Source organism: Hylobates moloch, unplaced genomic scaffold, assembly GCF_009828535.3.
Source record: "Hylobates moloch isolate HMO894 unplaced genomic scaffold, HMol_V3 SCAFFOLD_12, whole genome shotgun sequence".
Lineage (NCBI taxonomy): Eukaryota > Metazoa > Chordata > Mammalia > Primates > Hylobatidae > Hylobates > Hylobates moloch.
This window is the reverse complement of record NW_026652287.1, coordinates 38270890-38297391: the sequence shown is the minus strand read 5'-3', so window position 1 is coordinate 38297391 and position 26502 is coordinate 38270890. Positions and strand designations below refer to the sequence as shown.

Here is a 26502-nt window from a genome sequence, read left to right as displayed (position 1 = left end):
CTTGAACCCAAGAGGTGGAAGTTGCAGTGAACCGAGATTGCCCCACTGCACTCCAGCCTAGGCGACAGAGCAAGACTCTGTCTCAATAAATAAATAAACAAGACAAAACATTTCTCATCCAAACCCAGACACCCAGGTGCCAACGAATACTGGGTAAAGTAATCATAAGATGATTTGCGGCCGGGCGCGGTGGCTCACGCCTGTAATCCCAGCACTTTGGGAGGCCAACACAGGCGGATCACTAGGTCAGGAGATGGAGACATCCTGGCTAACATGGTGAAATCCTGTCTCTACTAAAAACACAAAAAATTGGCCGGGCGTGGTGGCGGGTGCCTGTAGTCCCAGCTGCTCAGGATGCTGGGGCAGAAGAATGGCGCGAACCCAGGAGACGGAGTTTGCAGTGAGCTGAGATTGCGCCACTGCACTCCAGCCTGGGCGACAGAGTGAGACTCCGCCTCAAAAAAAAAAAAAAAAAAAGATGATTTGCTTTTCTCTTATGGGATTTTCTGGGGGAAGAAATGGTATACAAACAGAACAAATAATTTAAATTGCTGCTTGAAAGGAGAGCGACATTGGCCGAGTATCTAACCTCTGCCTACTGGCCACTTGGGAACATTTCATTCTCTTGCCAATTTCCCAAAAAGGTCATTTGTGAACAATGGAAGCCAGTCAGCCATGACGTGGACCAGTCAGCGTCTTTCTCTGAGACATACAGGGCCTTGCTAAGGCCGCTCAGAGGAGGCTCGAGAGCATGCCTCATGGAGGTCAGCTAGGGCCTGGGTTCAAATCCCAGCTCCTCTACTTCAGAGCTGGGCAACCCTGTTGAAATTTTCTTTTCCTTTTGAGACAGGGTCTTGCTCTGTCACCCAGGCTAGAGTGCAGTGGCTGATCATAGCTCACTGCAACCTTAAACTTCTGGGCTCAAGGGATCTTCTCACCTCTGCCTCCTGAGTAGCTGGAACTACAGGCATGCCTGGTTAATTTTTTTATTTTTTGTGGGGTCTCACTTTGTTGTCTAGGCTGCCTTGTTGAAATTGTCTAAGTCTCAGTTTCCTCACTCATAAAATGGGGATTAAACTAATACCTGATGGCCCAGGACTGAAAGTCACATAAAATGCCCAGAACACAGCAAGTGCTCAAGAAACACAAGCAGTTGAACTCCTCCCGGCCCCAGAACTCAGAAGGGCACGCCAGTCACTCACCGGCGCATACGGGGGGCTGTACTCTCTGTACTTGCGGTGCCCTTTCTCACTGGGGCTGAAATCCGAGTCATCTGAGAAGTCAGAGAAGTCATCGCTAGAAGAAGCATGGCGCTGTAATGACAGGGGAAGGAGACTCAGCAACCCTGCTGCAGGCGGGCCACTCGGGCACAGTCAGCCTCAGGACAAACTATGCTGGCATGTGCCGCAGAGCTCTCCGCTTCACCTGAAACACCTCACCTGGGGCACTTAGTGGCAACGGAGCATAAGCTACCAACTCTTTTTAAAAAGGTCTTTATCCAATTTGAGAGCAAAGGCATTAAGAGTGCCCTCTGGGGCGAAGAGCAAAAGCTCAGCCCCTGGGGCTCTCAGCCAGGCCCGATGCCAGGCAGTGGCGGTCCCAGTGAATCTCGGACCTACTTTATGCTTGGATTTCCTCCTCTTCTTCGACCTCCTTTTCTCTTTCTCCCGCTCTTTCTTCCGCTTCCGCTTCAGTCTCCTGTGGGACTTCTCCTCGTCCGAATCACTGTGATGCTTCTCCCCCTTTTCTTTCCGGCTTCTCTCGGGCCCTCCGGAGGTATCCTGGGTCTCCTCTGCCCCATCATCTTCCAATTCGCCTTCTTCCAACTCTCCATCTTCCCTACAAACAAACCCCAATCCCACCATGAACACAGGGTTTGAGAGGAGACCTCCTAGGGCTCTGGGCTGGCCAAGGCTGACAGGAACCGAGGGCCTGACTGCTATGAGCGAAGTGAGACCCTGGGAGGACATGGGGGCCATGGCCTCTTGTTCCATCCCTTAACCTCCCCCTGAAAGAACTGTGCTTGCTCCAGTCTAACCTGGCTGGGGGAGGGGTGGGAGTTTAAGGGCATTACCACTAACACCGGGACACATCTACGCCAGATTTCCCAACAGGACTAGTGTTCTTAGAAGAAGAAACCGACAAGGTGCTGTGGTCACATAAGTGGGAAGAGCCCCATCTTGGGGATTCACAGTGCTTAACGCTGCAGAACTTCCAGGAAGCCCCACAGTCCAGAAACCCACACAGCTCTGCTGTGAAGCACTTGGGGCACTTCTAAACCTTGCTTGACCACAGAAGTACCTCTCCCAGGCAGCACAGACCCGCATCCCCTCCCTCCCAGGCCCAGGATGGCCTGCTGGGCCCCGGGCCCCAGTGAGCTGGGCGTCAGTGCCACCTGAGGCTGAGGGCGGTGGCAGTGCACCGTGGAGAGGGCCTTGGTTCTGAACCAGGGGTGGCCCCAAGCTACCTGGGACCCACCCACAGGCAGGCCTGGGCTGTGGCCTGAGAACCCTCAAAGTACTTTATTATAAAAGCCCCATGAGAACCGCTGGAAACAGGCTCAGAGTCCCAGGTCACCAGGTCTGACCCACCCTCATCAGTCCCACAACTCTGGGCTAGAGGCAAGCAAACACTGAGCAGCTGGAGGAGGGGGGGCAGATCCCAGGCCCCTCCTGAGGGCCTCACATGATACCGGCCCTGCTTTCTCTCCCTCCTCTGACTCACCTCCAGATACTGGAACCCCTTCTCGCTCCCCATCCTACACTCTTCCAATTCCCCCATGTCACCCCAATCTCCAGGACTTTAAAAGTGCTCTCCAAACATGACAGAAACTGCCCAGGGGACATTCTGCATATGTAAATATCTATGGGGTGGGGTAGGAATGAGGGAAGAAATTGGGTTCAGGAGGGGGAGGCTGGAAAAAGAATCCAGTTTTTGAGCCAAATCCACAGACACAGTGTTCACAAGTACAGGAGTTGGTAAAGGAAAAAAACAATTTTTTTGAATATTTTTAAAAAGCTCCCAACGTTCCCCATGAATGACCACAAAAAAGGTTGCGTGAGAGCATCCAAATCCTTCCGTCTCAATTAACTAGGACACAAAGAGAAGTGATGTAAGGAGGAAACGTCACAAGCCCAGGCCCCAAAAGGTTAGCCACAAATGGAGCTATCTCTGCGGAAAGGCCCGCAGCTGCCCAAGTGGGAGCCAGTGCATTAGGCGTGTTTGCCTGAAGGTTCCAGGGCATGTGGCAGACTCCTCCCAGGACCCTCCACTGTCCTTTCACTTATGTCCCTCCCTTTGTCTGCCTCGGGGCTGCTACCCAAACATCAAGGAACGCCTCAAAAGCAGCTTTTTCTGTGAACTCTCACTCCCAGTTCAAAGGGGATGGGTTCTATTTCAAACCCAAGTGGCCCAGCCCCACAGATACCCCTGGGCAGAGGTCAAGGGCAACTCTCGAAACAGAATGCAGGACACAAAACTCTTTCTGCTGCTTCAAAGGCAACACAGGTGACCTGACCCATATGCACCTTGTGTTGCTTCCCGGACTAGCAAACTTGGAATGGGGCAGGGGCACAGGCTGCAGTCCTGACAAGGGAGGTGCCTTCCCGCTGGGGTGCGGCCCACAGAAACCAGGAGTGGAGCAAAGTCCTCACTGGACGCCTCACCCACACCGAAAGGGCCACATGACTGGGAAAACTGGTTTTGTCCCAAGGGAGAAGCTGTTACTCAGTGACATGGCAAACTTCCCGCCGCCGGGAGCTGTGCAGACACTGGGAGATGGCACCTTGATGGGAATACTGGGGGTGGGCCAGGGCCACACCTCAAAAGAAATTCAGGGAGAGACGGACAGACTGAGCGGGAGAAGGCCCGGGACAGACTGGAGGTGTACATGCTGGGGTTCCATAAAGAAAAGCTAAGAACAACATTACTCTCGACACTTAAGTCTAGAAGGGATAAAGCTGAGAGGAACATGATCACCACCCAGGCCACTAATATTTTAAATACCATATCTGTGCCAGGTTGCTTGACTACCTCCTTTTCTACACTGACAAGAAACTTGGTTCACAAGGCAGGTGCTTGATCATCAGGGCTGGGTCAGCTGAGCCGGAGTGGGTGGCAGCCTCAGCACGCCCTCCCTTATGTCCAACACTGCGGCACAGCAGGCAACAGTCTTGCCCAGGGTCAGCTGAGGCCTCCTTCCCTGTCCTGATGCCGCCCGCTGGCTCGGACGAAGGTACAGGCTACTCTACATCCACTCTACATCTAACACCTGCGGGCAGAGGACAAAAGACCATTCAAGGAACTCCAAGAGCCTTAACCATCATCCAGAATGATTCTAGAAAGCAATCACCAAGGTAGAGAAGTGCAGCATTCAAATCCACCCTACAAAGACCTGAGCCAAAGACGGATTCTGCACATTATCAATATTAACAGCTCCAGGCACATCTGGGCTCAAAGAGAATCAACCATACAACTTTTCACAAAACAGGCAGTGACTACTTGAAATTTTGTTTCCCTAGAGTTGAAAGAGGCAGAGAAATACATAGGATTTTTTGTTGTTGTTAAATTGCTGCTAGTTGATGAAGGGGCACTGAGACAGTGACAATAAACAGATCGCTGCATTCTCAGGGCCATCCGGCCATGTCATGCCCTCAAGCCCCTCCGAGCCCTGAGCTAACCTCTATCCACAGTCACCTCAGGGGGTCCCCCCTCAGGACAGCTGAGATGCCCTCCTAGCTAAACGTCCTGCGTGAGCACTAAGTCTTGACTATATTCTTCAGACTCTGTTCAACAGAAAGCAAAAAGGAAGTCAAGCCAACTGGGAATCCCGTGGGCCACCGGCGCGACGGCACAAAGGCGGTCTCGACAAAACAGCAACCAGGTTTCAGCGATGCCACTTAACAGACTGCCGGCAAAATCCGTGTCAGAGTGGGATTAAATACCGAGGGAACATGCTTAATAGACCTCGACATAATCCCCCAAGAAAAGTGGGGGAAGCCCCACCGCGCTAATCATTTCAATCTAGACCTGCCAAACCCTCTTGAGACAAGCAAGCAGGAGAAAAGCCTGCCGTGGCGGCCTGTGCAGGGAGCACTCTATTCCCAGAGCCTGGATTGGCAACGCCCGACATGGCTGCACTCGGTCCGCTGCCCAGAGCCCTTGGGGACAGGAAAGCAACCACCCTGGGAGACCGACTTGGAACTGGCCCCCCTGAGGAAATGGGAAGAGGCCAACGCCTTGCCTTGAGCCAGTCCTGCCCCGTACCTCCTGGACGAAGCTCCTGGGTATTTCAGTTTCCATTTTCAGAGCTGGCTGCTCCTCCCCCTGGGTCAAAGAACAGATCTGGACGCCCACTCTAAGGAATAGGCCAACTCCACAGGGCCCACAAGCATGCTGGGTTCAGCACACACCACGGACTTGGCAAAAACAGTGCTTGGTAAAGACATTTCATGTTCAGACCGGGTGTGGTGGCTCATGCCTGTAATCCTAGCACTTCGGGAGGCCAAAGCAGGCAGATCACTTGAGGTCAGGAGTTCGAGACCAGCCTGGCCAACACGGCAAAACCCTATCTCTACCAGTAATACAAAAATTAGCTGGGCGCGATGGTGGGTGCCTGTAATTCCAGCTACTCAGGAGGCTGAGGCACAAGAACTTGAACCTGGGAGGTGGAGGTTGCAGTGAGCCGAGATCATGCCACTACACTCCAGCCTGGGCAACAAGAGCGAAACTCCATCTCAAAAAAAAAGAAAAGGAAAAAAGAAAGCTACAGCCAGCTCTCCCTGACGGACACTGCTGACTGCTGGTCAACAAGTTCTTTCTACTTGGTCACAACCATGCATACACCGTTCTCCCAACCCATCCTGCTGACAAAACTGACAAAAGCAACATCTCCCCTTCCTCAGCTCTAATCTAGGCAGTACCAGAAGCCACCAAGTGGCTAATCAAGACAAAAGGGCGTAGGGAGAGCTGAGCCCTGGGAAGGAACAAAGGCTTCTTACAGAAATGAAGCTTGGAAACATGGCAGCTCTCTAGACAAGAGGGTTGGACGAAAGCTGAAAGGGGCCCAGGGTTTATGGATCAACCTGGTTTACAAGAGTAAAAAAAAAAAAAAAAAAAAGGCAAAGTACAACACAAAAGATGGAAACTCATGGGAACAGCAGCTGTTACCTTAAGATCATGAGAGCCCTCGATAAGAGGCGGCTAGGTTAATGTAAAGGTCAGGGTTATGATCATTAACTGCCCAGACTCTCAACAAATTGCCTGGGTAGGCTCTGAATGACCCATTAACTAGGGACAAAATTACAAAAATTACAAGGAGGCGCTGCCTCTTCAAATGTTTAACAACCAGTCTAAATGCAGAAGTCCAGGATCCCCAAGTCCGATTCTGCGGCACAGTCGTTTAGCAGGAGTGAAGGCGCAGGGCCTTTGCTTTAGAAATTCAGCTCAGGGCTCATGCCTAAGAAAGGCTCCCGAGACCTTCCCTTGAGTTAGGACATAATGAAGCAGCCATAGGGGAAACCTCACTGAGGGATTTTCAGAGCCAGGAAATTCTTGAAATAAACCTCTGGGTCTCACACATGCTTTTCAGTGTCCTTACTACCTAGGTTCATCAACTAGAAACCAAGAACAAATGTGCACTGTGTCTCCTTTTCTTCAGCATTCTCAGGTGTCATCACAGCCTGCTCTGTCATGCCATTTCCATGGTAACGTGCCTACGCCATGGCAACCACCCAAGTAAGGCACAAAACTGGCAAAGAGAAGTCCAGCCATCAGCATCTGTATCCAGTACCCCACACCCTCACTTTAACATAAGACAGTCTACCCACTGCTGGCATCTAGATACGAAGACACCTACCGGTGGATGTGACGGTAGGAGAAATCAGAGCCATCTGAACCCAGCCCGGGTATTTGAGATATTAATTGTTAATCTTGTTAGGAATAAGTTTTGTAGTAAGGTTTTTTGTTTTGTTTTATTGTCTTTTCTTTTGAGACGGGGGTCTTACTCTGTCGCCCAGGCTGGAGTGCAGTGGCGTGATTTCGGCTCACTGCAACCTCCGCCTCCTAGGTTCAAGCGATTCTCATTCCTCAGCCTCCTGAGTAGCTGAGAATACAGACACCTGCTACCACGCCCAGATAATTTTTGTATTTTTAGTAGAAACAGGGTTTCGCCATGTTGGCCAGGCTGGTCTCGAACTCCTGCCTCCCAAAGTGCTGGGATTACAGGTGTGAGCCAACACGCCCAGCCTGTAGTTATGTTTTTAAATAATCATAAAGTTAGAGATTCATACTGAAGACTCTACAGGTAGAGGCCAGACACAGTGGCTCATGCCTGTAATCCCAGCATTTTGTGAGGCCAACGGAGGCAGACCACTTGAGCCCTGGAATTTAAGACCAGCCTGGGCAACATGAGGAAACCCCATCTCTACAAAAAATACAAAAATTAGCCTGGCAGCATGTGCTTGTAGTCCCAGCTACTCAAGAGGCTAAGGCGAGAGGATCGATTCAGTCAGGAGGTCGAGGCTGCTGTGAGCTATGATTGCACCACTGCCCTCCAACCTGGGCAACAGAGTGAGACCCTGTCAGACTGCTTGAGCCTAGGAGTTAGAGACCAGCCTGGGCAACACAGTGAGACCCCCGTCTCTACAAATAATTTAAAGACAGGGTCTATGTTGCCCAGGCTGGTCTTGAACTCTTGGACTAAAGCCTGCCTTGGCCTCCCAAAGTTCTGGGATTAGAGGCATGAGCCATTGCACCCAGCCTCTATAAATAACTAAAAAAAAATTTTTTCCATAATAAGTTAAGAAACAAAAAAGTTCTGGCCAGGCACGGTGGCTCATGCCTGTAATCCCAGCACTTTGGGAGGCTGAGGCGGGCAGATCACTAGGTCAGGAGTTCGAGACCAGCCTGACCAACATGGAGAAACCCCATCTCTACTAAAAATACAAAAATTAGCTGGGCATGGTGGCGCACGACTGTAATCCCAGCTACTCAGGAGGCTGAGGCAGGAGAATCACTTGAACCCGGGGAGGCAGAGGTTGCAATGAGCGGAGATCGCACCACTGCACTCCAGCCTGGGCAACAGAGCAAGACTGCCTCAAAAAAAAAAAAAAAAAAAAAAATTAGCCGGGCATGGTGGCACACACCTGTAGTCCCAGCTACTTGGGAGACTGAGGCAGGAGAATTGCTTGAACCCATGAGGTAGAGGTTGCAGTGAGCTGAGACCGTGCCATTGCACTCCAGCCTGGGTGACAGATTGAGACTCCATCTCAAAAAAAAAAAAGAAAACAAAAAAGAACTTCCAAGTGGGACAACTCAGCAATGTGAGTAGAGGCTGCAAGGTCCCCAAGCAGTTATTTAATAATTTCCCAGCAGAGAACTGGAATCTGGGCTTGCAGGCCTCCACACTCCTCACCAAGGCCTAAACAGAGGCTCAGAGACAAGAAGGAATTTGCCCATGGGGTCACAGCAGGAAGAAGCAGAACTAGAAACTAAGTCCAGTACTTTCGGATGCAAAGACCAGCTCTTAACCTCTACAAATTATCTGACAACTACAAATTATGTCAAAAAGAGTAATTTGCTAAACAGGTCAACTGACAAAACAACACCCACCCTGAAATGTATAATTGAGTAGGGAAAAATAAGATATACATACATAAAACAGACTTCATGAATCAGTATTCCAAGAAATGCCTGAATGAGGTACCAAGACTTTGGGCAAATTCCTTAAACACTCTGCACCCCAGTCTCCATAACTGCGCAGCACAGGCAACCATGGAGTCCCCAGGATGGTGTCATGGGAGAATCCCATGAGGCCATGTAATGCAAGCACTTAGCAGGAACCTCGCCCAGAATAAAGGCTTAGGAATAAAACCTACCAAAACACAAAGACACAAGGCCGATATGGTCCTTCCAATATCAAATGAAGGAAATGGTAGCATTTCAAAAATCTAACCAAAGACATCTGGATAGAGAATAAGGGCTCATGGAAAGACTGAAGGAATTCTGGCAAAAAAAAAAAAAAAAAAAAGGACTCATCCCAACACAAAGAGAAAGCAATACAAATCCCAGGGAGTGAAATTCCAAAGTCCCCTAACATGAAAGGAATGCCTTCGCCCCCAAGTGTGCAGTGTCCACTCTGGGGTTTGTCCAAGCACGCAAACCACTTAGGCAGAACATTTCTGTAAAGCTTCAAACAGGCTGAACGTGAAAAAACCCAGCCTGCTAGAGGAAGCTTGTGAAGACAAAGATGCCATTTTTTTTGCCCGAGTATCTATTCTTCCACTCCCATGAGCTCTGAAAATTTGCATTCTTGAGCAACGGTATCTATCCCTCAGATCCAAGTTACTCCTCGCAGATGAACCTCTGGAATTTGCTTCTCAGCAATGAAGAGTTTTCTAACCACCTTCTCATGCCAATTAAGCTTCAGATGGTTTAAAGCTGCAAAGATCATGGTTTTCATCGGACGACCGATCTCTATCACTCCAGAGGAGAAAGTCTAATAATTTAACTTATGAACTAAGACTTCTCCTTCTTTATAATTTTTTATTTATTTTTACACAGAGTCTTGCTCTGTCACCCAGGCTGGAGTGCAGTGGTGTGATTATGGCTCAATGCAGCCTTGATCTCCTGGGCTCAAGCAATCTTCCCACCTCAGCCTCCCAAGTAGATGGGACTACAAGCATGTGCCACCATGCCCAGCTAATTTTTGTATTTTTTTGTAGAGACAGGGTTTCAGGCCGGGCGCAGTGGCTCATGCCTGTAATCTCATTACTTTGGGACGACAAGGCAGGCAGATCACTTGAAATCAGAAGTTCGAGACCAGCCTGGGCAACATGGTAAAACCCCGTCTCCACTAAAAATACAAAAATTAGCCCGTTGGCCGGGCACGGTGGCTCATGCCTGTAATCCCAGCACTTTAGGAGGCCGAGGCGAGGGAATCACGAGGTCAGGAGATCGAGACCATCCAGGCTAACATGGTGAAACCCCATCTCTACTAAAAAAAAAAAAAAAATAAGCCAGGCGTGGTGGTGGCTGCCTGTAGTCCCAGCTACTCGGGAGGCTGAGGCAGGAGAATGGCGTGAACCCGGGAGGCAGAGCTTGCAGTGAGCTGAGATCGCGCCACTGCACTCCAGCCCGGGTGACAGAGCGAGACTCCGTCTCAAAAAAATAATAATAATAAAATAAAATAAAAAATAAAAATAAAAATAAACAAATAAATAAGAGATCTGGGCCTGAGATTCTTGAGATTTGTTCATATACCACCTAAAGAATTTCTTGGCCAGGCACAGTGGCTCACGCCTGTAATCCCAGCACTTTGGGAGGCCGAGACGGGTGGATCACCTGAGGTCAGGAGTTCAAGACCAGCCTGGCCAACGTGGTAAAACCCCATCTCTACTAAAAATACAAAAATTAGCTGGGTGTGGTAGCATACACCTGTAATCCCAACTACTCAGGAGGCTGAGGCAGGACAATCGCTTGAACCCAGGAGGCGGAGGTTGCAGTGAGCTGAGATCATGCCATTGCACTCTAGCCTGCGTGACAGAGTAAGACTCTGTCTAAAATAATAATAATAATAATAATAATTTTTTAAGAACTGCAATTATCTTTATACAACCTATTTGTTATTTTCTAGTCACCTGTGGGTTAAGGGCAGACAAGAATGAGGTTCACAGTAACCCCACATTTCCAAGGGCCCAGCACAGGGCCAGGTACAGATTGGGTATCAGTCTCAGCTCTCATACCCTTTTGGTCAATGGGCCGGGCGCGGTGGCTCACGCTTGTAATCCCAGCACTTTGGGAGGCCGAGACGGGTGGATCACGAGGTCGGTGGATCATGAGGTCAGGAGATCGAGACCATGGTGAAACCTCGTCTCTACTAAAAATACAAAAAAATTAGCCGGGTGTGGCGGCAGGCGCCTGTAGTCCCAGCTACTCGGAGAGGCTGAGGCAGGAGAATGGCATGAACCCGGGAGGCGGAGCTTGCAGCGAGCCGAGATCGTGCCACTGCACTCCAGCCTGGGTGAGAGAGCAAGACTCCTTCTCAAAAAAAAAAAAAAAGAATCCATGAAAAGGATGAGGCATATTTCAGCCTGGGTGAGAGAGCAAGACTCCTTCTCAAAAAAAAAAAAAAAAGAATCCATGAAAAGGATGAGGCATATTTGGCTGGGCGCGGTGGCTCACGCTTGTAATCCCAGCACTTTGGGAGGCCGAGGCAGGCGGATCACGAGGTCAGGAGATCGAGACCATCCTGGCTAACACGGTGAAACCCCGTCTCTACTAAAAAAAAAAAAATACAAAAAATTAGCCGGGCGTGGTGGCGGGCACCTGTAGTCCCAGCTATTCAGAGAGGCTGAGGCAGGAGAATGGGGTGAACCCGGGAGGCGGAGCTTGCAGTGAGCCGAGATTGCGCCACTGCACTCCAGCCTGGGCAACAGAGTGAGACTCCGTCTCGGAAAAAAAAAAAAAAAAAAAAAAAAATTCATCAATAGAAACAGTAACTAATTTCCAAGAAAAGTTTTCATCAACCTATATCACTTAAAACTTTGACACAAACTCATTCAAGTGTTTATCAAGGGTTTCCAAATAAGCTTGAAAGTCATGGATGCACAGACTGAACAGAGAGGAGACAGGCCCTGCCTCGGATGCAGCCCACCTGTGTGGCCCACAGGCTTCAGTTACTGTGACTGCTCTCGTGCCCCGTGGAGTGGCAGGGCCTGCCTGGAATCCCAAGGAAACCTAAGCCCTGGTGTCTGTTAGGAAAATGAGGAGGGCAATAATCCAAGCCACCTGCAAAAGACTTTTGGCCAAGTGACACTAGCGTCTGGGCCCAGCTCCCTCGGTTAGGCCATAGCAGGGATGTGACGGCCATGATCCACTTCCACACGGGACCTCAAGAAGTCTCCAGTTACTTCTAATGAATGAAAATCCCTTCCATTTAAGAGGGTTTAAAAGCCTAGGCTTGGCCGGGCGCGGTGGCTCACGCTTGTAATCCCAGCACTTTGGGAGGCCGAGGCGGGTGGATCACGAGGTCAGGAGATCAAGACCACGGTGAAACCCCGTCTCTACTAAAAATACAAAAAAATTAGCCGGGCGCGGTGGCGGGCGCCTGTAGTCCCAGCTACTCGGAGAGGCTGAGGCAGGAGAATGGCGTGAACCCGGGAGGCGGAGCTTGCAGTGAGCCGAGATTGCGCCACTGCACTCCAGCCTGGGCGACAGAGCGAGACTCCATCTCAAAAAAAAAAAAAAAAAAAAAAAGCCTAGGCTTGGGCCTGTACATTCACTGAAAGGAGTGGAACGCAGGGAGGATGGAGCCGCAGTGGACTGAGGAAACAGTTAACACCCCCACCCTCTCGAGGGCAAACTTTAAATGGAATATCTATATTCCCTCCTCATTCCTTCCCACCACAAAAAAAAATGACAATGACTGCTGTGCAGGCATACCAGACAGTGCATACCACATCACATGGTGGGCAGCAACTTTCTACTCAGCCCTGCTGTTGTAGCATAGAAGCAGCCACTGATGATATAAACGAATGAGTATGGCTGTGTGCCAATAAACTTTACCTACTGGCCAGGCGCGGTGGCTCATACCTGTAATCCTAGCACTTTGGGAGGCCAAGGAGGGTGGATCACTTGAGGTCACGAGTTCAAGATCAGCCTGGCCAACATGGTGAAACCCCATCTCTACTAAAAACACAAAAATTAGCTGAGCATGGTGGTGTGCGCCTGTAATCCCAGCTACTCAGGAGGCTGAAGCAGGAGAATCCCTTGAACCAGGAGGCAGAGGTTGCAGTGAGCCAAGATCATGCCACCGCACTCCAGCCTGGGTGACAGAGCAAGACTCTGTCTCAAAACAACGTAAACAAACAAAAAAAAACTTTACCTACAAAAACAGGCTGGGTGGGCTGGCTTTGGCCCGAGAATCATAGTTTGCCCACCCCTAGCCTGGAAGCAACGGCTTTCACACTTTTTGACATTGACCCATATCTGCTTCTTTGCATTTCTCCCAAAGTTTCCAGAAGCCACATTTAAATGCATTCTGCTTTTTTTCTCCTCTTCCATTTCCTTGATTTTCCAATGCAAAAGAAAAAAGTCAATAATTGGACTTCATATCCCACTAGTGACTATACCCCGCAGTCTGAAAAATACCATACCAGATCCACCACAGTGTAACGGTATGTATACAGATGGGGTCTGAGTACCAGCCACCCCGGTTCTAACTCTGCCTGCAGCACACACTTGCTTTGTGACCTGGGACAAGTGACTTCGCCTCTCCATTTCGGTTTCTCCTCAAAGAGCAGAGGTAAAGGTTAAATAAGCTAATGCATGAGAAGCACTCAGAAGGGCACTGGCAGGTAATCTTTGACCTTCAGGTCAATTCTGCACAAATGGCACTGTTGCCCCTTTGGAAAGACAAAGACACTGACTTAGGAGATGAAATCAAGAATCACATCCAGTTTGCCTGACTCCCCCAACCATAGCTGTCCACCATCCATCACTCTCAGCAGAGGGCCAATCCCGTGTGGAGAGAACACGGCAGCACCCAGGCAGACATGGTGGCTTATACCTGTAATCCCAGCACTTTGGGAGGCTGAGGTGGAAGTATCATTGAAGCCAAGAGTTGGAGGCTGCAGTGAGCTATTAATACTATGAGGTGCCACTGCATTCCAGCCTGGGTGACAGAGCAAAACTCTGTCTCAATAAGAGAAAAAACAAAGCTTTTGGCTCTGGAGTTCACTCTATCCTTTCTGGGATGACTGACAGGCATGACTGGGAACCTGATGGGCCTGCCTGTGATCTAGCCACTGAGCCTAACCTTCAAATTAATTGTTAAGGCATCTGCTTTGCAAGTGCGTATTAGTGAGCTGCAGCAGCAGCAGCAACCCTTTATCGTGGCCAGAAACTGTAGAAGGTAGGCCAGACACAGGGGAAGGGAATACGAAGCCTGGTAAAGGCAGTAACAACCCTAGCCGGACTCTAAATAAAGTCTTCATGATAGAAGGATTCTTTGCACACTCAGAAAACTCTTGGGCTCCAAGAAAAGCCGGGGAGGAGCTTAGTTACTGAACGAACAAAACCTTATCTGACTCAGCCAGATCCCAAAGGAGTGAAGAATCCTGGAGCTGGATGAGACCTTGCTCATTCCTCTCTGGAGAGAGAAAAAGGACCTGCGTGGGGAAACTGACTAGTTTGCAGTGGTGTGAGATTTTAGATCCCTGGCTTCCCAGTTCTCAGAAGCCCTACCGAGACTGCAGCACTGACTCGGACTCCCATTGCAAAAGATGAACACAGGAGGTACAGTCAGCATAAGCTCCAGACAGTATGACCATTTGAGCATCTATAAAAAGACATTGAGAAAGCAAGAAATGTCTTAAGATGGCTTCCGTTTAGTGTCAACCCCAATTGGCTCCCTGCGATTAAATAAGCTGACCAGAACCCTAAGAGATGAAAGATAAATGCACTTCCTTCAAAAATAGATGTTATTCTTACTTCTGTTTACACACCGACTGTAAAAGTTCTGTTTCAAATTTTTCTCTAGTAGGGAAAGCAGGAAGATTCACTGAATGCTGGCATTGTGTGGGTGTTCCCAAATGCACTCATTTGACCACAACGACCCTGAGAAGTGGGCATTTTATCCTTGATGCCTACTGCACACTGCCGGGGAGGAGCCAGGCCTGAACAGTTTTATCTGGCTCCAAAGTCCACAGTCTTCCTCCACGTCCTGTTGCCACCTCCGACACTGAAAAAGATGTCACCACTTGCCTGACAAACAGGGCACTGAGTCACCTATTCACACAGATGCGAAATGGCAAAAAAAAAAAAAAAAAAAAAAAAATACATGAGAAAGATCCTTTATGCAGACCAGTTTGGCCAGAAGCAGCAAACTATGCTCTCAGCAAATAATCCTGCATTCTGTTAAGAAAAAAAAAAAAAAAGTAACAGGACACAACTAAATCTAGCACCAACCAAGAGGCCCTATCTTCATTTTTTCAACAACTACTAAGAGTCACCCCAATGGGTGATGTGCCAGCAATCTATTTAAAATAAACTGCCTATCTCACCTCATTACATCACCAATGAAACTGTACACAATGTCTTCAAAACTGCACCTGCATTAACTCCTAAAAGCAAAAGCGTCCTGCAGCAAAGACTAGGCCAAGAAATTGGGAGTCAAACCCATGAAGTTTGGCTCCCCTGAAACAATCTCATTTTTACTTTAACTTATGCCCATGAACTTGACATGCCACCCAGACAAACCGGCAGCTTTTCCATCCTATTAGGTTTTAATTATGAAACTGGCTTCAAACCATGTATTCGGAGAGGAGTCCCTCCACCAATGAAGCTGCTTCTACAGTCCCTGATCTGCTGAATAAATACCAATTGCCAGAAATCTCAGGAGTCATCCTTTTTTCTTAGCTGTGCTGTCAAGGCACAGGTTAAGCGCCTTGCTCAATTCAGCTACTTTGCTTGCTATTCGCTCTGTCAACTCTCGGCGTGAATCGGACCCAGTTGCTCTGGCACTAGAATTACTGTTCGTGGGGACCAAAATTAGGTTCTCTAGAATCTAGTTTGACTTGATAGCTATCCACAGAGACTTGGAAATAGTTTCATTAGCAATTTTCACCAGAGGTATTTACTGTAACTGGATCTGACCTCTATGGAGAGATGTTTCTAGAAGCCCGAGAGCCACAAAAACGTAAAAAAAGGAAGTGAACGACCCTCAGACAGCCATTTCTCTCCCATCAGGGAAGAAGGTAAAAGATCTAAGAGCAAGGAGCAGAGGTGGAGGTACCATTAAATGAATTACTAACCAGGCCCAATATGAAATTGCTCTACATTCAACTGTATGGAAACGCAAGAGTCAAAACCGTTCATCTTTAACTTGCCAGGCAGTTAAACAGCCAGGTCCACAGGTACAAAACAATTTTCCCTTGGGATCAGCCTTCCTGACTGTGGAAAAACCACAGTAGTGGCTTACTAAAATAGCTGGCTCTACTTAAGAGAAAACTATGGCTTATAAAGAAATCAAAAATTCAAACCTTCAGAGCAGAGCAAAATTGTACCTGGGGGAGAGGACAGGCCATGAATTAGTCCTTTTGGGGAATAGCATTTTTTTTCTTTTAAAGAGCAAATTTGAGGAGAATTAAAAAAATAAAGGGATTTTATGACCAGAACATCCATATTTCCATGGTCACAACGGACTTTTTTTCTACTAGGAGACTTCGATTTGCTTTCAAGTTAAATCTCTCACCCAGAGAAAATAAAAATGTAAAAGGTTGTAAGTGTATAATAAAATTTGTTATTAAATCAGGGATTCTGAGTGACACCCTTTTCTTTTTTTTTTGCAACATCCATTAATTTGATTTTTAACTAATACTGGTACATCAGTCTGGGGGGAAAAAAGGCAGTACTGTGACATTTCAAAAACAAAGATTACCAAAATACAGTTTTTGACTTAATTACTGGGGCTTCTAGGTCTTAATGGATGAGATTTCTTTGAGAACGGAAAACAATAAACCCTTGTGTTGACATGCCTGTGAGCTTTTTAAATGCTTGGGGAAATAGTTTCAAATTCACTGAACATTGCTAAAACATTTCACTTACAAAAGAAATCTCATTTCCTTAACGTTTCTTTTTAAAAGTCAATTTAAATAAGCAACTTAGTAGCCTTTGGAACTTGGGTCATCGGTCATCCAGTTTCTGTTCTCAGCTCCTGGAGAAAGAATTTTACAAAGGATGGGAAACTTCAAATAAGTGCAATTCATTTTGGGCTGACCCAGTGCCCTGGATAATGTGTTTGTTCGGTTCGTGCTTCAGACATTTTTTGTAGATATCATAGTTTGGAGATTTCTTCCTCCCATAACTGATTTTACATACCTAGGATCACCACTCCACGGCAGTTGTGAACATATTAAGAGGAAGAAAACAAGTGGCCTACTGAATTGCAGTTTCCTCATCTACATGTGCGTGACCTTTTTTCCTTGTAAGAAGGAAAAAAAGGAAACGGTTCTTTTGGAGAGGGCCACGGTTCTCTAAGTATGTCAGGGATCAAAAGTGGGAAACAGGGAAAATGCAACTTCAACGTGTTTTGTCTTTTAACGGAACTTATGCTTGTAAAACACATCAGAAGTACGGTGTTTGGTTCTGCAAGTCATTTCTGTTGCTGTTTTTTCCTTGTTACGTGTAGGCTGGGGGGACTGGGGGCTGGAGGAGGTGTTCCCTCCAACATGACTGGGCGTGTAACACGTTTGCATCAACTTTTCACAGTCAGACATGTGCTTTCGAACAAAGGAGCAGTGGAGACGGGCAGAGACGGGGGCTTGACACAGTTTACAGATTTTGTGCTTCGACAGTACTTTACAAATGACTTGCTCAATTTTAACGTCCATCACCACAAGAGACATTGGAGTAAAATGAGAAAATTGGAGCTACTTGAACCAATCTTTTTTGGGGAGCGGGGGGGAGGGGAACCATTAACTTGAATACTTGTATCATAAATCAAATTCAGTAAGCTTGTCTCCTACAAATGGACTTGAAGTATCCACTTTCTTCAAAGATGAAGGCTGGAGACAAAGCAATGGATTGAAATGGAAAGAGGGATGCCAAGGGTCTGAAAACATACGGGCCTTTTACATCGATTTTTGTCATGTTACAGTAACACACTTTTTTTTTCCTGAGAAAACTGTGTACGTCAAATTTTAAAAATTAAACATTGAAAGGATGTGCAAGTCTAAAAGGGCTCAACAGGGTTAGAATCCTGATTCGAACATATCAATTCACTCTCAAGCATCACTTTGGTCTAAAGGCGAGGAGGAAGGCAGGCAGGAAAGGGAGAAAAAGAGGGAGATCATTGAATTACTCAATAAAAGAGGCTACTTACCATCCCAACCCATTGTTAAGACATAACACTTCTGACATAAGAGAACTCCTTAGAGGTCGAATAAAGCATGTAAGCATCTTTGAGTAATGCACCTGCCCCCAGAGAGGGGGCCCGGAAGCCCAACGAGGGCTTAGCGAACAGACCTTTGCTAATCTGTTTATTTCCTTGAACTGGAGTCGGGCTGCGATGGGCTGCGATTCCCAGAACGATACATTTAATTAGAACAAAACAGAAACAAAAATGTTGTAAAAGCTCACCAAACTGCTGCACTTGTGTCTCTGAATGTGGGTGGCATTTCTTTTAAAAGGCAAAGTATGGTCTGTGAAGGAGAAAGGGGAAAAGGGAGGTGGGAGTGGGGAGAAGGGGTCGTAGAGCCTGGCAGGGGAAGCCCTGGCTGAGACCCCCGGCTAAAGGAGGGTCCTCAGCGGCTCCCCAGCCAGGACTGCGACGGAGTAACCATCTGTCCAGAGCGTTCTCTTCCCCTCTCCACCCGCACTCCCTCCAAGACTCGCTTTCCTGCCGGCTGAAACCCACCGTCCGTGTCCAAACCTACTCTCCAGCCGCCTCTTCGCCCGCCCTACCAGGAAACAGTGGGCGAACCCTGCACCCCAACACCTTCTGCTTGAGCAGGGGAAGGAAACGGGGCCTCAACCTCGCCCTGAAACGCGCCGGGCTGACCCCATTATCACCCGTCAGCCAGAGAAGGGCGTGGGGGGCCCGCGTTTCGCACTTAATAAAGGGAAGGGGACGCTTCCTTTAACGCCCTGCCAAAGCACAAGGAAATCTCCTTTTCTCTCCCGGAAGAGACGGTGCCCCATTTTACGCCGACAGAGGGGGGAACCCCAGAAGAAAGCGCGGGACCAACTTCCTCTCCCTACAAGGCAGGGAAACCAAACCTTACCCCCCCAAAACAAGGTTGAGAATCCTCCCTCACGTCACCTACCTACGAAAAGCGAAAGGACCCCTGCCCTTTAGCAAAAACACGGAGAAGAGTCTTCTCTAAAAAAATAGGCAGGGGTTTTCATCAAAAGGGCTGGAGATGCATCTCCCCCCCTCCCCAATTCGGCCTTCTAGGGGATAGCTAAAAAACACCTCCCGCCAAAAAATACAAGTGCTATAGAGCACCCACCCAAATGACCCCCAATTACAAGGATGGTGAAAAGACCTGACTGAACCCCCACTTTCTGCCTCCTAACCTAAGGTACCTATCATCCAAGTAGGGCAGGGTGTGCCTCCCCCAGGAGAAAGGATACTGCCGGGGGCTGGGAGACCCCCAACCCCAAACCCCTAAGAGCGGGGCTGTTGCTCGAGATCCCCCCAAAAAGGGTCCGGAGCCCCTCCCCCATCCCCTTCCCCGAAGCCAGGCGACGGGCAAGCGGGCCCGTAGCTACCAGCTCCGGGCGCAGGGGCAGCCAGGACCCCCGTGGGCCTCCGCAGCACCCCCCCCCGGCGCCTCCTCCCCAGGACGGGCGGCGGGCGCGGGGGGTCCGAGGGGTGCCTCCTCACCTTCCCCTCAGCATGGCGCCCAAAAAAGACAGAGCGAGAGCGAGGGAGAGCGGGCGAGCGCCGCGAGGGGGGGGAAACGCATGAGGCCGGGAGAGAAAGCAAGCGAGAAAGAGCGAGCGAGCAAGCGATCGAGAGACACCCACCGACCCCGCCCTTCCTCCTCCTCCTCCTCCTCCTCCGCGGCCCGGCCCAACATGGCGGCCGCCCCCCTTCCTCCTCCTCCTCCTCTTCCTCCCCCCGGGGACGCAGCCCCGGCCCAACCGGGGGCCTGACCTGTCGTCAGGGAGCGGGAGGCGGTGGTGGAGGAGGTGCGGGGTGGCCGGGCGGGCGTCGGGGGAACACGGAGGAGGCGAAGGCGTTGATGGCGGCGGCGGCGATGGCGGCAGCGGCGACTCTGATGGCGGCGGCGGGGGGGTCCCGGGCGCGGCCTCCATAGTTCCTTTGGGGGGGAGGGGATGTTAATGCACGAAAAAGGACTGCTTGGGCGTGGCGGGAGGGGCACACTTAAGCTCGGAGGGCTCCTGATGGGAATGGGGTATATATTTTTTCGGTTTCGGAATCACCTCTGGGCTGACCTCCGCGTAGGCCGCACGGCCTAGGCCTCGGAGGGCCGCTCGCCGCCTGCTTTCTCCACAGCCCACCCTTGCGGTCACTCGCTCACTGGCGCGGGGCCCTCATAGGGGCGAGGGCCCCCCCCCACGCACCCCCGCGGGCGGGAGACACGGACACTAGTGGGTGGTTGGGTGTAATTAGCGCGGGCCGCGCGCGATGGAGCAAGCGAAGGGTAAGGAGAGAAGAGGAGAGCGAGCGAGGGAGGTGGGGGGGTTAAAAAGAAAAAAAGGATTTGAGGGAGAGAGGGAACGGGCCGCGGAGACGGGCCGACTGTCTCCCTAGTCTGCCCGCCCTGGGTGCCCCGGCTGCCCGGCCCCCGCCGCAATCAGGAATTAACACAAAATGGCGGCTCGGCCCGGACCAGCCTAGAGGCTGAGGCGGGAGGAAGGGTGAGGTGGGAGGGGGAACTGAGAGGCGGAGGCGAAGGCCGTGTCACGTGCAGGAGAGGGGCAGAGACCGCTTGCCCGAAGGCCGGCGGAAAGAGCCGAAGGCAAAGGGCGAGGCCGAGGGGAGGCGGAAATAGCCGAAAGATGAGCAGGAGACAGGAGGCGACGGGGTAGAGCCAGAAAGAGCCGAAGGTGGTGATATGGGTGGGGCTAGAGAGAGCATGAGAAACCTAGGGGAGCCATAAATAGCCTAAGCCGATCGGGACCGGGGAAGGAGGAGAAACTGAGACGGTCCGGAAAGAGCCGAAGGCGGTGTCCGGGTGGGTGGCAGGAGGTGGAAACAGCCGAAAGAAAAGCAGCCAGGGTAATGCGATTAAGAGAATGAGCTGAACGGGCGGGGCTGAAGGGGCGATTAATTAAGAGAATAAACGACTTAAAGGAATTCGCCGGAGAGCAAGAGGGAAAAACCGAAAATTGCTAGCTTGAAGGAAGGCGGGAAGAGCCAATAGTTTTAGGTGGGAGAATGGGAGGGAAGGAATCCAGGCTACGGAGAGGGGGAAAAAAAAAAAAAAATAACCGAAAGCTGGAGACCAGGTGCCGAGTCGGAGGTTTCCGGAGAAGCGATGAAGCCCAGCCAGCCCGGAGGTGACGTCACTCGACAACTCAGTCGATGACGTCATCATTGGATGCGAGAGGGGCGGGGCTTGGTAGTCCCTCAGGGGAGTTTAAGGACCTGGGGTATAGGACCCATGGATGGCTTTCAAATAGCAGAGCTAGAAACACTGGCCGGTGTCGTAGACTGTGTACAAACCAAATCTTTTGACCCTCATAACTGTCCTAAGATAAGCTGCTGCTATTCCCATTTGCAGACTGAAGTTCGGTGTTTTAAGTAATCGGTTCAAGGTCATGGGATTATTTCTAAAGAGCACGGCAAGATTTTTTTTTTTTTTTAAGAGACAGTCTTGCTCTGTCGCCCAGACTGCAGTGCTGTGACACGGTCATACCTCACTGTAACCTCGAATCCAGGGATCTTCCTTAAATGCTTTTGTTAGCTCCTTCTACAGTGCCAGTCCCTGTGATGGACTATGGGAACAGTTTCTGTCTTCATGGAACTTAACCGATAATGCCGCAAGGGAGATAAACAGAGTTAAAGAATAAAGGGGGTGGGTGGAGTGTTAGAGGAGAGTCTTGAAATTGTTCTTTTAGGCTGGTACATGAAAAAGAAGAGATGGTTCCAGGCAGAAGAAATACCTTATTTCAGGCGGGGCGATGTTGCTCACGCCTGTAATCCTAGCACTTTGGGATGCCGGGGCGGGCGGATCGCTTGAGCTCGGGTTGGAGACCAGCCTGACGAACATGGTAAAACCGCTTCTCTACTAAAAATACAAAAATTAGCAGGACATGAGGCTCACACCTGTAGTCCCCAGCTACTTGGAATGTTGAAAATGGAGAATCGTCTGAGCCCGGGAGGTCGCGAGGCTGCAGTGAGCCGAGATTATGCCACTGCACTCCAGCCTGGGCAACAGAGTGAGACTCTTGTCTCAAAAAAAAAAAGAAAAGAAATACCTTATATCAGGCCCTGACAAAGCAAAGACCACTTAGATTCCAGGAAGAGAGAAAAACCGTGTCAACAGGGATAAATCTGGAGACAGAGGCACCATGTGACTTCCTGGTATATTGATCCTACTATTTTTTTTTTTTTTTTTTGAGGCGGAGTCTCGCTCTGTCGCCCAGGCTGGAGTGCAGTGGCGCGGATCTGACCTCACTGCAAGCTCCGCCTCCCGGGTTCACGCCATTCTCCTGCCTCAGCCTCTTGAGTAGCTGGGACTACAGGCGCCCGCCACCACGCCCAGCTGACTTTTTGTATTTTTAGTAGAGGCAGCGTTTCACCGCGTTAGCCAGGATGGTCTCGATCTCCTGACCTCGTGATCCGTCCGCCTCGGCCTCCCAAAGTGCTGGGATTACAGGCGTGAGCCATCGCTGTTATTTAACTGTTCTTTAAATGTTTCAGCTGGCAGCAGGGCGTGGTGGCACACACCCATAATCCCAACACTTTGGGAGGCTGAGATTGGCGGATCACTTGAGGTCAGGAGTTTGAGATCAGCCTGGCCAACGTGACGAAACCCCGTCTCTACTAAAAATACAAAAAATTAGCCAGGCATGGTGTGGCGCACCTATAATCCCAGCTACTTGGGAGACTGAGGCAGGAGAATCGCTTGAACCTAGGGGTTGGAGGTTGCAGTGAGCCAAGGTGGCACCACTGCACTCCAACCTGGGTGACAGAGTGAGACTCCGTATCAATTAAAAAAAAAAAATAGAGCCAGGCACGGTGGCTCACGCCTGTAATCCGAGCACTTTGGGAGGCCGAGGTGGGTGGATCACCTGGGTTCGGGAGTTCAACACCAGCCTGACCAAACCCTGTTTCTACTAAAAAATACAAAATTAGCCAGGCGTGGTGGCCAACGCCTGTAATCCCAGCTACTTGGAAGGCTGAGGCAGGAAAATCCCTTGAACCTGGGAGGTGGAGGTTGCGGTGAGCCGAGATCGCACTATTGCACTTCAGCCTGGGCGACAAGAGCGAAACTCCGTCTCAAAAAAAATAATAAAGTAGGCTCACACGTGTAATCTCAGTACTTTGGGAGGCCGAGGTGGGCAGATCATGAGGTCAGGAGATCGAGACCATCCTGGCTAACACGGTGAAACCTCATCTCTACTAAAAATACAAAAAATTAGCCGGGGTTGGTGGCGGCTGCCTGTAGTCCCAGCTACTTGAGAGGCTGAGGCAGGAGAATGGCGTGAACCTGGGAGGCGGAGCTTGCAGTGAGCAGAGATCGCACCACTGCACTCCAGTCTGGGCGACAGAGCGAGACTCCATCTCAAAAAAAAAAAAAAATAATAATAATAATAATAATAATAATAATAATAATAATAATAAAGTAAATAAATAGGCCGGCACTGTGGCTTACGCCTGTAATTTCAGCACTTTAGGAGGCTGAGGCGGGCGGATCACCTGAGGTTGGGCGTTTGACACCAGCCTGGCCAACAGGGTGATACCTGGTCTCTACTGAAAATACAAAAACACTAGCCGGCCGGGCACGGCGGCTCACCCCTGTAAATCCCAGCACTTTGGGAGGCCTAGGTGGGTGGATCATGAGGTCAGGAGTTCGAGACCAGCCTGGCCAACATGGTGAACCACGTCTCTACTAAAAATACAAAAATTAGCCAGGCGTGTTGGCAGGCGCCTGTAATCTCAGCTACTCAGGAGGTTGAGGCAGAAGAATTGCTTGAACCCAGGAGGCAGAGGTTGTAGTGAGCTGAGATCACACCACTGCACTCCAGCCTGGATGACAGAGCAAGACACCATTTCAAAAAAAAAATTAGCCAAGTGTGGTGGCCGGCACCTGTAATCCCCAGCTACTCGGGAAGCTGAGGGGAGAATTACTTGAATCCAGGAGGCAGAGGTTGCAGTGAGCTAAAATCATGCACTCCAGCCTGGGTGACAGAAAGACTTTGTCTCCAAAAATAAATGAATTAATTAAATTAAATGTTCCAGCCAGCACAGTGGCTCATGCCTGTAATTCTAGCACAGGAGGATTGCTTGAGCCCAGAGGTTCAAGACCAGCCTGGGCAACATCGTGAGACTCCAGTTTCCTCAAAAAGTCAAAACATGGGCCGGGCGCGGTGGCTCAAGCCTGTAATCCCAGCACTTTGGGAGGCCGAGGCGGGCGGATCACGAGGTCAGGAGATCGAGACCATCCTGGCTAACACGGTGAAACCCCGTCTCTACTAAAAATACAAAAAATTAGCCGGGCGTGGTGGCGGGCGCCTGTAGTCCCAGCTACTCGGAGAGGCTGAGGCAGGAGAATGGCGTGAACCCGGGAGGCGGAGCTTGCAGTGAGCCGAGATCGCGCCACTGCACTCCAGCCTGGGCAACAGAGCAAGACTCCGTCTCAAAAAAAAAAAAAAAAGTCAAAACATGGCCGGGCACGGTGGCTCACGCCTGTAATCCCAGCACTTTGGGAGGCCAAGGCGGGCGGATCACAAGGTCAGGAGATCGAGACCATCCTGGCTAACACAGTGAAACCCCGTCTCTACTAAAAATACAAAAAATTAGCTGGGCATGGGGCGGGCGCCTGTAGTTCCAACTACTAGGGAGCTGAGGCAGGAGAATGGCATGAACCCGGGAGGCAGAGCTTGCAGTGAGCCAAGATAGTGCCACTGCACTCCAGCCTGGGCGACAGAGCGAGACTGTCTCAAAAAAAAAAAAAAAGGTCAAAACAAAACATTATCCAGGCATGATGCTATGTGCCTGTGGCCCCAGCTACTTGGGAGGCTGAGGCAGGAGAATCACTGGAGCCCAGGAGGTTGAAGGAGGTTGAAGCTACAGTGAGCTATAATCATGCCACTGTACTCCGGCGGAGACTTTGTCTCAAAAAAATAAATAAATAAAAATAAAAAGGCCAGGTGCAGTGGCTCACACCTGAGATCCCAGCACTTTGAGAAGTCTAGGCAGGTGGATAACGAGGTCAGGACCAGCCTGGCCAACGTGGTGAAACCCTGTCTCTACTAAAAATACAAAAAAAAAATTAACCGGGTGTGGTGGCAGTTGCCTGTAGTCTCAGCTACTCAGGAGGCTGAGGCAGGAGAATCGCTTGAACCCAAGAGACAGAGGTTGCAGTGAGCCGAGGTTGCGCCACTACACTAGAGCCTGGGTGACAGAGCAAGACTCCATCTCAAAAAAGAAAATTCCTGACACAATGCTTTAAATAAATTATCAGTGGATGAAACTTGTCTTGAGAGGCTAGTGCTCCCCCCACCATCCCACCTGGTACCACAGTTGACAGTCGGCTGACTGCCAGCCAAGAATTGTGTTACCTTTACCCTGACTATCGTCTTTCTGGATCCAGTCTCGGATCTAATGGTTAGATAATGATTCTCTTCTATAAAATGCCTCTGTTAGAGTGAATCTTAATTGATCAACAAGAGACCTTGTTTCCTTGCATGTAAGATTGTAATAAAATGTTCACTCATGCTCATAGCTATGTTGTCCAAAAAAGTTTTCTTTAACACATCAAGAACTAATACTGCAGGTTTGTAGGAAGAATGGAAAGGAAGGACACCAAAGTAGCTCGCTATGTTTGATTGTGGATGGTGCCAGTCCTTCCTTTACACCTTGATTTTTGGACCTCATGTATTCTGGGTTTTGGACAAAATCACTGATTGAGAACACAGACCACATCTAAGAAGACAGCCATTGTCTTTTCAAGGTACGGTCCTGAAGGGGCCCCATCTCTGAAGTTTCAATGGGGCCATTCTACAATTCTAGATGGTCATCTGCTTTTAAGTAATGGGGCAAACGAAAATCCCACCAAGCAGGAAGTCCCTGTACTTCTTCAGTGTCGTAATGGAACATTGTGGAACATTGTCTACCAAGCCCTTCTGACACTTCATCTGGCTTTTTAATTTTAATTTTTATTTTTATTTATTTTTTTTTTGAGACGGAGTCTCGCTCTGTCCCCTAGGCTGGAGTGCAGTGGCGCGATCTCGGCTCACTGCAAGCTCCGCCTCCTGGGTTCACGCCATTCTCCTGCCTCAGTCTCCCGAGTAGCTGGGACTACAGGCGCCCGCCACCACGCCCGGCTAATTTTTTGTATTTTTAGTAGAGACAGGGTTTCACCGTGTTAGCCAGGATGGTCTCGATCTCCTGACCTTGTGATCCGCCCGCCTCGGCCTCCCAAAGTGCTGGGATTACAGGCTTGAGCCACCACGCCCGGCTTTAATTTTTATTTTTATTTATTTATTTTTATTTTTTTGAGACAGTGTCGTACTGTCACCCGGGCTGGAGAGCAGTGGCACAATCTCGGCTCACTGCAACCTCTGCCTCCAGGGTTCAAGTGATTCTCCTGCCTCAGCCTCCCAAGTAGCTGGGATTACAGGCGCCTGCCACCACACCCACCTAATTTTTTGTGCTTTTAATAGAGATGGGGTTTCACCATGTTGGCCAGGCTGGTCTCACACTCGTGACCTTGTGATTCGCTCGCCTCGGCCTCCCAAAGTGCTGGGATTACAGGTGTAAGCCACTGTGCCCTGCCTATTTAGTTAGTTTTTGAGACGGAG

At 49.7% G+C, this 26502-nt stretch overlaps 1 protein-coding gene across 8 annotated transcripts in view; it reads right to left on the bottom strand.

Moving 5' to 3' along the window:
• Positions 1-21204, bottom strand: part of ZC3H4 (zinc finger CCCH-type containing 4) — a 48463-nt gene extending 27259 nt beyond the window's left edge. The window contains exons 1-4 of one of the 8 annotated variants that reach the window (XM_032169357.2): positions 20963-21204; positions 19661-19826; positions 1620-1839; positions 1203-1313 (exon numbers count right to left, since the gene is read on the bottom strand). In XM_032169357.2, coding sequence (XP_032025248.1) covers positions 1203-1313; positions 1620-1839; positions 19661-19826; positions 20963-21068 — 603 coding nt within the window. In that variant the 5' untranslated portion in view covers positions 21069-21204. Of the gene's footprint in view, positions 1-1202; positions 1314-1619; positions 1840-6168; positions 6510-6563; positions 6596-14244; positions 14339-17881; positions 17910-18138; positions 18201-19387; positions 19521-19660; positions 19827-19950; positions 20333-20962 lie in introns of those variants that run through there. The other 7 variants (XM_032169358.2, XM_032169360.2, XM_032169359.2 and 4 more) reach the window with 7 other exon arrangements.
• Positions 21205-26502: the final 5298 nt, after the last annotated feature.